Source organism: Cibotium barometz, chromosome 48 (genome assembly GCF_041138505.1).
Source record: "Cibotium barometz isolate CiBa-2024 chromosome 48, ASM4113850v1, whole genome shotgun sequence".
NCBI classification, from domain to species: domain Eukaryota; kingdom Viridiplantae; phylum Streptophyta; class Polypodiopsida; order Cyatheales; family Cibotiaceae; genus Cibotium; species Cibotium barometz.
The window spans coordinates 2,141,794-2,154,283 of NC_141093.1; the positions used below are offsets into that span (position 1 = coordinate 2,141,794).

The 12,490-nt window shown below is 41.4% G+C and overlaps 1 protein-coding gene across 1 annotated transcript in view; it reads left to right on the forward strand.

The window, feature by feature from the left end:
* The first annotated feature begins 5,737 nt into the window (after positions 1-5,737).
* The window catches only part of LOC147610695 (uncharacterized), a 38,897-nt gene continuing 32,144 nt past the window's right edge, over positions 5,738-12,490 (forward strand). The window contains exon 1 of the mRNA XM_086785146.1: positions 5,738-7,117. Coding sequence (XP_086641272.1) covers positions 5,807-7,117 — 1,311 coding nt within the window. The 5' untranslated portion in view covers positions 5,738-5,806. The remainder of the gene's footprint in view (positions 7,118-12,490) is intronic.

Sequence of the window (12,490 nt, forward strand, 5' to 3'; positions counted from 1 at the left end):
ACCTAGGACCCATGCCTTGGTCTTTACGGGGTAGGACCTTGCAAGAAAAAGGAGAAGAAGTACAATAAATAGTAATGGAAAATTATAGAAAAGGTGGAGCTTTAGCTAGAGAAAAATAACATGATAATAGAGCATTCTTAGTTGTGAGATTAGATAGCAAGCTTTAGAGCTTTGTTACCAAGGAGGTTGTGCTAGAGTCTAAGGTCATAACCTTTTCAACATGTTCTTAAGTAGCATTTAAATATGGGGTGAATCTAGCTTGGTTTCTAAGTGGGTTAGTTTGGCTTTTTTTTTAGTGTGCCTACATGGAGATGGGGTCTAATTATGTGATTGAGTTGTGATAGTTAAGGGAGGGAGTGATGATGGTTCATGAATACATACTTTAAAGTGATGTTTGAGTGTAAGTTTTATTTGGGATAGTTTATTGGTGAAAATTATGTTTGGTAGATTTTATGAAGATGCAGAGTAGCAGAGCTGTGGGAAAGGCAGCTAATTATGCTCGCAAGGATTCTTTGCAATTAAGTGTGTGGGGGGGGGCATGATAACCCTTAATTTTCACGGCTATTTTCAAGAGTCTTCAGAGCAAAAACATGCCATTTTGCCTTTTTAGCTGTTTTTAGCAGTAAAAAGTAGAAAATAGTCAAATTTAGCAATAAAATTAGGAAATTTAGGATTTTCTCAAATTTTTAACATTTTGGTGATTTATCTCTATTTTTAGGGTGTACGACCCATTTTTTAACCATTTTGGTATTTTTGATGCCAGATTCGTCCGAAAAATAATAAAGCGAGAAGCTGGACCGATAGCTAGACATCGAGGGATTTGAAGGGGTGCATGAGAGGTGTGAATGGCCAAGATTCATATGATGAAGAGGGTGGGCCATTTTCTTGCAAGTATTGGAGGAGAAAAAGAGGAGTGGAGATGAATAAAAGCATTGGATATAGGCTCTGAAGGCTCAACCACACCATTCCAGCACGTCAAAATCAAATTTACAATCTAAATCAAGAGGTTAGTGGTTTCTCTTAATTGAACAAAAATTTTAATTAGTGAATATTGAGCAATGTGCTAATATTTTTTAAATTGTGAATCAAAAGAGAGAAATAAAAATACAATTACAAAAATTTAGAGCCTACGACCACCATGAATGGATTAGTTTTGCTAATTTTACTTAATTATCTTAATAAAAGACTATTTTAAAGAACAATTTAAAGAACCCATCAAATATGCATGAAAATGTGTGGCAATAATTTTGAGAGGATTGTATCAGTGTAAAAAGGCTATAATAAGTTTCTCACAATTAATACAATTACTTTTCTATTTTAAAAAAATATAAATATAATTTTAGGGCTCAAAAGCTAATTTTTAGGCCAAAATAAATTCAAATAAATTACCTAGAAAATTCTTGAGTAGTTTGTTTAAGCAGCTCACGCATCCGGTAACCCCTTGTTGATAGTTGATTGAGAAGCTCCATGAAAAGAACATGGATGATTCGTATAGATTACTTGACTGAAATGTACTTTAAAAGGTCACACAAAAAAATAAAAAATCAGAGCATCAGCAGTCACATCAAGAATTTTGATGAATTTTAAAGGCTTAAAATGATATTTTAGGAGAATCTTTGAGGAATGTTTAGAGGGGCTTCCATTTAGAATTTAAAAGGTGATGAATTAAGAAAGTTTCTATCCTTTTGAGGATTTTTTAAGAAAAATATTATACAAATGATATTTGATGGACTTCATACAGTTGTTGTGTATTTAATGCTATGTGAAAATTCATATAATTTAGAAAAGAATTGATTTTTATTTTTTGAAAATTGAGAAAAATATAGAAAAAGAATCTATGTGTATTTAGTAAGATTAATGTGGGTTTGATTGAGTGGCCATGTTTTATTTATGAAATAAAAGCATGTTGATGTGAATGATATGTAGTGTAGTGAAATAAGTAATGAATAGTGTGATGAATCATAAGGAGGGATGCGTGTGGGAGTATTAGTGAATGTTTGAAAGAAATGTTTATTTAAACTTAAAGGTTTTATTTAGTTTAAAAGAAAGAATTATTGTGGAAATAGATAATGGAAGGCAAATGAGTTAGTTGAGGTAAGGACTATGTGCATAGACACTAAAGTGGGGGTTAGAGTTGGAGTTTTGAAGAGAAATCATTGTATGTATTTGGGGGTTAATCATTTATATAAAATTCTATAATATCCCTTTTTAGTGCATAATAGTTAATACTTGGCTAGCTAGGAACCCATTAACCACAGTATTCAAGAGCACATTAGTCGAGGGCAGTCAGTTGGTGATTCTTCCACCATTACTGCATCTCTGTTTTTCTTGTGTCCATCTCTGCTTTTCTTGTGTCCATCTCTTCTTTATCTTCATCTGAGGAACTTATGTTTTTTGATGATTCATCTCTACTTATTCTGATTATTTTTATTGCTTTGAGCTTTGAGTGCCATTCCTTTGCTCATGTGTTGCTTTCTTCTTACTCGTGATCCTTTGTCTCTAGATTTTGGCTAGGGTAATTTGAGACCTAGTGTTGGCTTCCCCATTCTTGACTTCTCTTGCTTTTTCTAGTTTTATGAGCTTTTGACATCCCTATTTCCCTTCCTTGTGCCATCTTCTCGGAACTCCCTTGCTTCCTCTGTCTTTCCTTTATAATTGTCATATTCATTTGGCTCTTACATTCCCCTCCTAACTCCTACGAGTTGGTTGTGAGGCTTCTTTTTGTTATTTTCGAGGCTTGTGCCCGATCCTGCTACTGCTCTTCCTTTATATGTTTCTCCCACTTTTTGTTTCCGTAACCTGATCATCCTTTTTCTTTCTTCTACTTATTTGTTTCTTGTGACCACTATTGCATGCTACCCCCGTTAGTGTCCCTTCTGTTTTTTTGGGGTTCCATGACTTGTTTTTTGGAGCCAATATTTTTGTTCTAGGCTTTTTCTCTTCTTCCCTGATTCTTTTGCTCTCGTGGATTGTCTGGTTGTGTTGATGCCAGAAATTATTCTAGAGAGCTATGGAGCTAAACCCAAGTCCAAGAACACCTAGTGTTTGACCACCCTGCGTATTAGGCAACCTTTGCACCACTAGCATGAGCGTAGCCAAAAAAAAACCCTTAGCAAACGAACCTTGCAATGTAACATAAGCGCAACAACAACAAAAGGCAGCAAACAACCACCTTGCATCAACTGCAAAAGAAAGAGAAGTAAATGAGCACAGCATGAAACCCCAAAAAAAAAAAGGAGATCAACGAGGAGAAGGAGCTTGCGAATCTTTAAACTGATGAAGAAAGCTAGAGATAAGATATTTTTTGTTCAATACCATTGTTTATCAATTGCAACACTCTTATATGCTAATAAAAACACATTCAAGATTATTCATTGTCAAAGTGTGTGATAAAAATAATTTTATATGTGGTAACATAAATATGTTAGCATTGATATACACATTTTGTCTTTATTATTGAAGATGATTATCTCTATTTAATACACACATGTCTTGTGCATAAACGTTGAGCCTATCAGTGATATTTAGACAAGATTGCATTGCACATTCTAGACAATTAAATAGGTGCACACTCCAACCATAGACCCATTCTTCTTTGGAGCTTGGTCTTGGGAGTTGAGGAGAGTTGCCAGTTTTGAAATGCTTTCTTTGCTATGTGTTCTTGGGCTTGGGTTTACCTCCATAGCTTAGGCTCTCGAATATTTCCTAATAGTTGATTGCTTGATTGTGAGTGTGTGCTTGTAGGTGTGCTCCTTATCTTCTCTCCATCTTTTTCTTCTTCTTTATTTCTCTCTCCCTCCCTCTTGCACACATGAAGGCATTGAGATAGAAGTGAGCTTTCCATAGCTCCTTCTCTCATTGCTCTCTACCTAGCTCATGGAAAGCTCCACTTGGGTGACACAAGTGGTGGTGGAGTGAGCCCCTAGCGGCTTTACATCGAGGAGTTAACCCTTTTAGGGTTGGCTAAGTGCATGTTCCCGAACCGACCCTTGCATCTTCTCTCTTCTCTTCTCCCCTTCCTCTCTCATGCAAGGAGAATGCTTATTTTGGTGAACAGGTGATAAGTAGACATGAAGGATCAAAACATTTTATGGGTGGATGATAACCTTTAGCATGTTTAATGAAAAACCTTATGAGTGATGAAAATGGGGCTTACTTGTGGCATGTAGTCGGCTCCTTCCATCAAATTACAATCAATACTATTGCCAAGAACTTGGCAAAAGGAATTCCAAGTATCACAACCCATCAAGAAAAGGAGTTGTTGGTTCAAGAAGCCAATAAATACCAAGAATAGACATTATAATTACAAAGGTAAGGCTAGGAGCGTTTCAAGAAGACAAAGAAAAATTAGGCAACATTACAAAATCAAATGAGCAATGCAACAATTTAGGGAAGACAAAACACCTGGAAGCACATTTACAAAGAATGAAACCACTAAGCAAGTAGCAGTACAAGCCACTAAGAGAATCAAACAAGTGACCCAATAATTCAGGGAAGACAAAACATTTGGAAGTACACTTACAAAGAATGAAGCCACTAAGAAAATCAAATCAAATCAGTAACCCAACAATTTAGGGAAGATAATGAACATCTAGAAGCACACTTACAAATAATGAAATAGAAAAATCACAAGCTCCAGGAATTAATACAAAGCCATGAAGAGTAAGAGAAAGCTGAAGTGATGTTCGACTAGCAAGAAGGTATCTTTGTGCTAGAAGAAGGTACTAGTGCCCTAGAAGATGCACTTCAAGATTTACTCCAAATATTATTGAGGAATTAGATTAAGAAAACTAGCACAACCAAGGAGAAAGGAGACCAACAAGGATGTTAGTGAAAAGAAAGCTAGGGAGATGTAAAGTGTGGAGTAGAATCGATAAAAGAATTAGTAGAACTGATGGAAGAAGACTACCTAGAGGCTGCTAGGGCAACTGGATACTACCAATCAAGAGAGTAAGATGATTGGACAAAACAATAGGATTTAAAGTAAGAATCCATCAGTGGAATAGGGTAGAAGCAGGTCATTACGTTGTAGAATAGTAGAATCCAATCATATTTTGTATAAAGTCTAAATGGGTATAACAACAAATATAAGTCGTATCATAAAAAAAGTTGTATTTCCAACAGCTATAGATAGGAGTCATTCCTTAGTTTATGGTTGAAAATTGTAATTTAAATGTACTACTCTGCATATTAAGGAATTCTAATTGTTGTTTAAATACAAGTGGCAATCATTCAGACAATCCAATATTTGGTTGTATTTATGGGCTATGCAATCATTGTCTTTTATTTTCCTTGTGGTTTACTTACCAGTAGGTCAATAGGTTATAAAACTTAGATGGTTATAAAGTGCATTAAATATAACTATACTAATATATTTAAAATTAACATCATATATCAGGTTATACACAACTATTAGCAGTATCTCATGTTCAACAACCAAAACTGTAAAGTGCTTTAACTATAATAGACAACACAAACAAACTTCAAGATTGCTTGAGGGCATAGAGCCTTTGGAGGCAATGTCAGAAATGAACTTTTTTTCTAACTAGTGAAAAAAAGATGATCTTCAATTTTCTTATAAATTAAAAAGTTTTATAACTAAAACTTCAAAATTTTGAATCTTTAAATTCAACACTAGGCAAAATTTTGAATCTTTAAATTCAACACTAGGCAAAATTTTGAATCTTTAAATTCAACACTAAGCAAAATTATAACCGGTTTTTATCAATACACTTAATATAACATAAACCATGTTTAGGTTTTTAGAGCTATTTAACTCAACTCAACTCAACTCGACTCCGCCGTCATGGCAGAGCTTCTTCCCAGCACAGAGGAGCCCGTCACAATACAAACAGCAGGAGACAAAGAAGACAAGAAGATTGCTCCCTTTCAGAACGAAGTTGGGTCCATTACTGCTACAGAAGAAAGGAAAGACAGAGACTTCGCCACTGCTACAGAGCTTCTAGAGCAAGAAATCGTGACTGAGGCAGGGCCTGATGGAGTCTTCGACCGCCTCTCAACCCTAACAGAGCTCCCCACACCCCCCAGGTACATAGAGAAGCTTGCATTTGATCAGGACATCGAAAGGATTGCATCTGCCCACCTGCCAAACGCTAGCTATGAAACGGCCGTGAAAACCGACAGCAGTTTGTGCGGAGAAGAGCTATCAGAGGTTTCTAGACCAGAGGCCTTCCCTGGCGACAGCGAGAAGCTCGTGTTTGTTGAGGAAAAGACCTACTCTTCTGAATTTGATAGAAAACTGTGCAGAGATCTGGGTTTGTATCGTGATAATGCGGCTTCGACACAAGGCACCCCAGCAGAGGGTGATGGACAGGAGGTTTGCCAAGTTGAAGTGGAGGAGAACCTAAGCCATGGAGTCCTGGAGCTGCTGCCGCTGCCTGTGACTGATTCTATCATGACGGAGTTTTGCAGAGTGTCTATCCATCATGCTTCAAACAGCAACGGGAAGCCATTGCATCAGGAAGGCCACGGCAGCCTTGAGAATGGCGAAGGTGAGAAAAGTATAGTGCAAGGGTCAAAAGATAGCTCTGTTCTCTCTGAGTTGTGTAGAGCGTCCATACATCACGACTCTTGCAAACTTTGCATGCCATGCCATCAAGAAGGCAAAACCAGCCTGGCAAATGGTGGAGGTGAAATGGGTATTGGGAAGATTAATGGCAATGACAAGCCTCTGTGCAGCAATGGACATGCGGCTAGCCCTGTCAGCCTGAAGGAAATGAAAGAATGTATTATGGAAGTGGACAGCAGTGGAGATGGCGAGTCATCGAGTTTGGATGAGGATGACAGTGAACTTGATGATAGTGATGATATTGAGGAGGAGGAGCAGCAGACAGATGGTGATGATGGGAGTATTTCATCATCTTCATCCTCGTCGTCCGAGGATGATGATGCTAACTCAACCTTGAACCTTCTCGACGGTGAGAAAGACCATGAGATGGAGGTGGAATCAGAATCCGAGGAGGGGGAACTCAAAGAGTTTTCTCCTCAAAGGAAGAAAGAAAAATTGAAGAAAGAGGAGATGAGTTTCCCAGATAATGGGAGCAGCGAGGATGAGGGGGGACTGAAGGAGCCAATTCGGTCCAAGAATGAAATGAAAGTATGCTATTTTCTCTTATATCTGCTTAATTCTGACATTTTGTAATTTATGTATTGACAACTACGATCAGCCTTTCTAAATTTCAAAGCAGTTTCTTTCCACCAGTGTTGTTCCTCCAAACGTGTGTAAACTTAAGAGTATGATTTGTCATGCCTGATTGGTTTGATTATTGAACACTCCTCATGGTTGGCTAGTCTTGATTAGCCAGTTTGCATCATGACTTTCAAGGCTAAGGATCAATATAGTCTATTGCTAGCTTATTTGTAGAGTCCATCTTTTGGGTCAACCATGTACTTACGTGAAGACCCTTTTCAGCCCTTTTGACCATGTTTCTTCACGTAAATTGTCCCTGGTTTCTCTTGGGGTTTTCTCATGCTCACTTGAACTGACTGGTGCCACCATTGCTTCGAATTTTGTTGCTTGGATTTCATAGACTCTGAGGGCTATTCATTCAAGTATCTACACCCTGGTCTTTATCTTTGTTTGCCACAGTTCATAGAGGTGTGTGGCAGATGTGTTACATCCTTGTAGACACCTTGCAGTTAATTCCACGAGACACAATGGACACATTGTCAATGTCTGAACCAATATCTCATGAAGTGTATGAGGGCCAAGCAGAATATGTGGTATAGATTAAGTGAAGTTGGAGCTTGGCATCATCCCCAGATGGACTTTCTGAACCAATATCTCATGAAGTGTATGAGGGCCAAGCAGAATATGTGGTATAGATTAAGTGAAGTTGGAGCTTGGCATCATCCCCAGATGGACTTCCTGCATGCTTGTATCTGGCCCATTTATGAGGCCCTGCACTGCATATTTATCTGCTATTTTTAGGAGCATTTTTAGCTTATTTTATGGACTCTTGTCTAGGTTGGCCTGGAGGACCTGGCCGACCAGCTAATGAGGACCTATATAATAGGTTCCTCATTCCCACATCATTTTTATCTCTGATTTCAGCCATGACTTGTACATACCAGCACTCACGGGCCTCCCTCGTGCTGTACCTTCATTCATATTCAGGTTTTTGATCACTCGCAGTCTACTGTCTACATATATATGCTGTTTGATTCTCTGTTTTCAGATTTATAGCAGTAGCACAGATTTCTCACATGGTATCAGAGCCTAGAACTGCTCTAGGACCTGCGTTTTCTTCAAGAACCTGTTGTTTACAGATTTCAACACATAAAGACCTGCGTTTTCAGATCTGGGAGCTGTGTTTTTCATCATAAAGCTGCGTTTTCTTAGTGGTGCTGCGTTTTCTTCAATCAGGCTATGTTTCTCTTCATAGAGCTTTGTTTTCAGCATCTGTAAAGCCATTAAAGCTTGGAGAATCATTTCTTTTCTCCCCTTCTGGTTTTTTCCCATCGTCCCACTGTGCTTTCCTTCTTCTTCATTCTCATACTCATTGTGCTCAGTTTTAGAGGAGGCCTAGCTGCTTCTAACCCAATTTGAAAAGGAGGATTTTGCGTTTGGAGGATATGGCTTCAGAAGATCAATACTCTTAACTTCTCTAGACTTCTTTTTTGTTCCCAGGGAATCCTATCCCCTACTTCTCATGCTACCACTTCATCGGGATTCGGTACCCTCTCCCCTCCACCCCTTTGGTGGTTCCCCCAATCACTTCTTCTCTTGTTTCTCCCCTCCCATAGAACCTCTCTCCTTCTTTCTCTCATGTTCCATCCTACACTCCTCCCCAAATCAGTGACTCAATGAAGCTTACAGCCACCAATTATCATACTTGGTCCTTTTATACCTAGTAGTTACTTGAAGGTGTTGGTGTTTGGACATCAGTTATTGTGAGAAAACAATATTTTTCCAGCCCTAAAAAGGGATTTTTCTGGGTATTTTATGTTTCATTTGGGGTTTTTTTGTCTTGGCTGCTGGCCTACACCTTTTAGGTTGACCGACCAGCATCCCCCCTCACTGTATATACCCTTGCCTATCATTCATCATTGGTGTACCACTTCATTGTCATATCCGGTGTCAGGCGTTTTTCTGAGAGATCTTTTGGGCTTGTGTATATACGTGTGCATGGCAGGTGTGAAGAGTTTGGTTTTGAGGGCATTGCCAGGTGTACAGGGTGGATGCTTTTGGTTTTGGGCTTGTTGAGGCCTGTCCGGAGTAAGGTCAGCTGTGCAGGTGGTATCAGCTGTTCGGCCTCTTGATATGTGTGGGCGCGTCAAAATACAATGGGCACTTGGAAGGTCGCATTTGAGTATATGAAAAGCATGGGAGCATAAAAGATTATGGGGCCAAGGTCATAAGAGCATTGGTGTGAAAAGGAATAGCATGGTGGCCATTTTTCAAAATAAATAAAAAAATAAGGATGAACGTGGCCTTCTGGAAGGTTGGCGTGGAGTTTTGAATGGCTGCCAGCGGGTTCTCTCCAGAAGGCACGTGAAGAGGCAAAGCTGGCGAGTGCGAGTCGGCGCGGGCTGCAGACAAAAGGTGCAAGGCTGCCTTGTTGTTTTTGGGGGCTCTTGGGCGCAACAAGAGGTGAGTGCAGAGGAAGGCGCAGCTGCGCGTATATGCAGAGATAGGAAGGGTGTGTGGCCATCGCGTAGAGGTTGGGGGTCCCCCTTGTGAAGTGCAGCCATAGACGAGTAAGGGCTGGTGTGGGTTTGCAGAGAAGCTGGCAAAGCGTGGGCTGGCGTGTGGAGGTGCTGGCGTTAAAGGCCGCCATGGAAGCCTTGTGACGACTGGGTGACGTGGAGCGTTGCTCTCTGCAGGCTGCAGAGAAGGCCGCCAGGGCGTCAAGATGCAAGGGTGATGCGCAGCCGTATGTGCAGGCGCTTTGGTGAGAGCAGCTGGCGTCAGGGCTGACGGGCTTGTATGGAGGGACGTGTAAGTGGAAGCCTTGGCAACGGGCTGTCGAAGAGCAAAAGAAGCGTGGAAGCGTAAGGGCCCCACCGGCGTTGCTGAAACAAAGGCGTCAAGGTGCAAGGCAAGTGTGGAGCGCTGCCTGTGGGAAAGAGAGTGCTGGCGTCAAGGTGGCAGCTGCTGGCAAGCATAGAGAAACTGGTAAGCTGAAGGCATGCGTGGAGGTGGTCAGTGCAGAGCTGCTGGGAGGCCGACTTTGAGGTGAGGAAGAGCTGGATATACAGTTGCAGGTGCAGCTGGTTGGAAGCAAAGGGGACAGACAGAGCGTTGGCTGGTGTGGGCCGCGTAAGTGAAGACTGGAGCGTGGACGGACAGAGGTGGTGTGGCCTTGGTTCGGTTCGTCAGAGTGGACAGAGAACAGGGTGCCGAGTGAAGCAGATAGAGAAGGACAGGTGTTGCTGCTTGGTGGTGGGCCGGTAGCACTGCACATAAGTTGCAGGTGGCTGACAGAGAATTAGCACAGAGAGTGAGAGAGAGAGATGTTTGGGTAGCTGCTGTTGGTGGCGACACATGCAGAAGTGATGGGCTGCAGAGAGTTGAGGGTTAGCTGGTGGGGCGCCTTCTGAAGAGTGAGAAGTGGCCGGGTTCTTTCTGGTGTGATTGGCATAGCATGCAGGCGAGAGGTTCGTGGTGATTGGGGATGTGGTGTATCCTCGGCAGTGACAGGTCCGAGTGTTTGTATGGTTGTGTGAGTAAGGCTTCTGTGTCGGGAGAAGCTTGTATGAAGTGTTTTTCTGGAATATATTGCTGGGTGTTTGCTTTGTCTATGGTGCCCTTGTTTGGTGCTGTTTGTCTGGCGTGGGTTGGGTGGTGAACTGTGAAAGTGTTCCAGCCGGTGGCTGGTGGTGTCTCCGTTGTGTTGTTGTTTTCCAAGTTTGGGAGGTGAAGGGCTATAGAGGCAGGTTCTTTCTTCTTTTTTTTCACCTCACATTCTCCTGGTGCCCCCACTGAGGATAACTCTGGCGTTGTTCTTTGCCTAGAAGGGCGTATGTTCCGCTGAGGAGAGCTCAGGGATTGTTACAGGTTTTCAGGATGTGGTCTTATTCTGAATTTCATGGCAGGAAGGGTGAAGATATGTGTGACTTTTTGGAGCAGATGGAGCTGGCATGCATTAGCAATCATGTGACAGATGAAGAGCAAGTTTTGAAGCTGATAAAGATTTTCTTGAAGGGAGATGCCCGAAGCTGGTTTAAGGATTTTGAAGCGCAGGATGCTGGTGTTTTGACCTTAGACAGGTTGAAAGAAGGCCTTTTGGAGCGTTTTCAGCAAGTGGAGGATTCTAGTGTGCTTTGGCAGGAGTTGAGCATCTTGAAGCAGGTCCATGGGCAATCACTGGATGATTTTGTGAAGGTATTTACATGTTTGTGGAGTAAGTGGTGTGTGACATTGAAGCAGGAAGCTCCTCCTATGTTTGTGAAGAAGAGCTTGTTTATTGATGGTTTGTTACCCCATTTGAAGGTCAGGGTTGAGTTGAAGAATCCTAGGTCATTTCATGATGCAGTTAGGGTTGCTAGGGAAAAGGAAGGCAAGATTTTGAAGCAGATGGAGATGGGTATTTATCCGTATGAAGGTGTTGTGTCTGCGAGGGATATGCATGTGAATTTGGTTGAGGTGGATAAGAGTTCTATGCAAAGTTTGATTAGACAGGAGCCTCAAAGGCCGATACAGGTACAAAGGGGGATGTTTTATATGCCTTCTGATTTCTTTCCAAAGTCTTTTAAGCAGGTGAAGGTGGATGAAAAGCAAGTGAAGATAAGGAGTTGCCAGTGGATTCTTCTTTGGATGGGAACGTCATAGCTGTACATGACAGTGATTTGGAAGGCTCTATTGAAGATCATTTGCATTTGGATCTGGATGATATGCATGCACAGGGAAGTAAAGAGGATGATATCTTGGGATTGGCTGATGATAAGAAGGAAGAGGAGCTGGATACAGGATGCTTTGAGGATGATTCTTTGCCAGATTCTACAAGGGAGGAGGATGGGATAGAGACTTGTGATGAAGTGAAGATGGTTTGTGATGCGGATGTGGAGAGCATGGAGGAAGACTGCATTATTATGGATTTTCTGGAACAGCTTGATGGTGATATGGTACCTGCGATGGATGAAGTGGATGTTTTTCCATTGGATGCATTATGTGCTGAGGAGTCTTTGGACGATGATACGAGGGGGGCTGGCAGTACTCAAGAAGGTATGCATGTAGACTTGACTGATGAAGAGCGTTGTGAGGTGAGTATTGTGCTTGAGGATGATATATGGACAGTTGCTAGTCTTGATGAGCAGGAGCCAGAGGTGGAGATGGATGCTGATATGGCTGAGAGTGTAACAAAGGCTTCTTTGCGGGTTGCTGAGATGCTAAAGGCAAAGTGCATGGATGACAAGGATTCTGAACTAGCTGAGTCGTATGGTTGTGAAGAGATACCTGAATTGCTAGAGCTGGAAGTGATGGTGGACACTACTGTTGAAAAGGATCTGGATTTTTGTGTGGATAAAG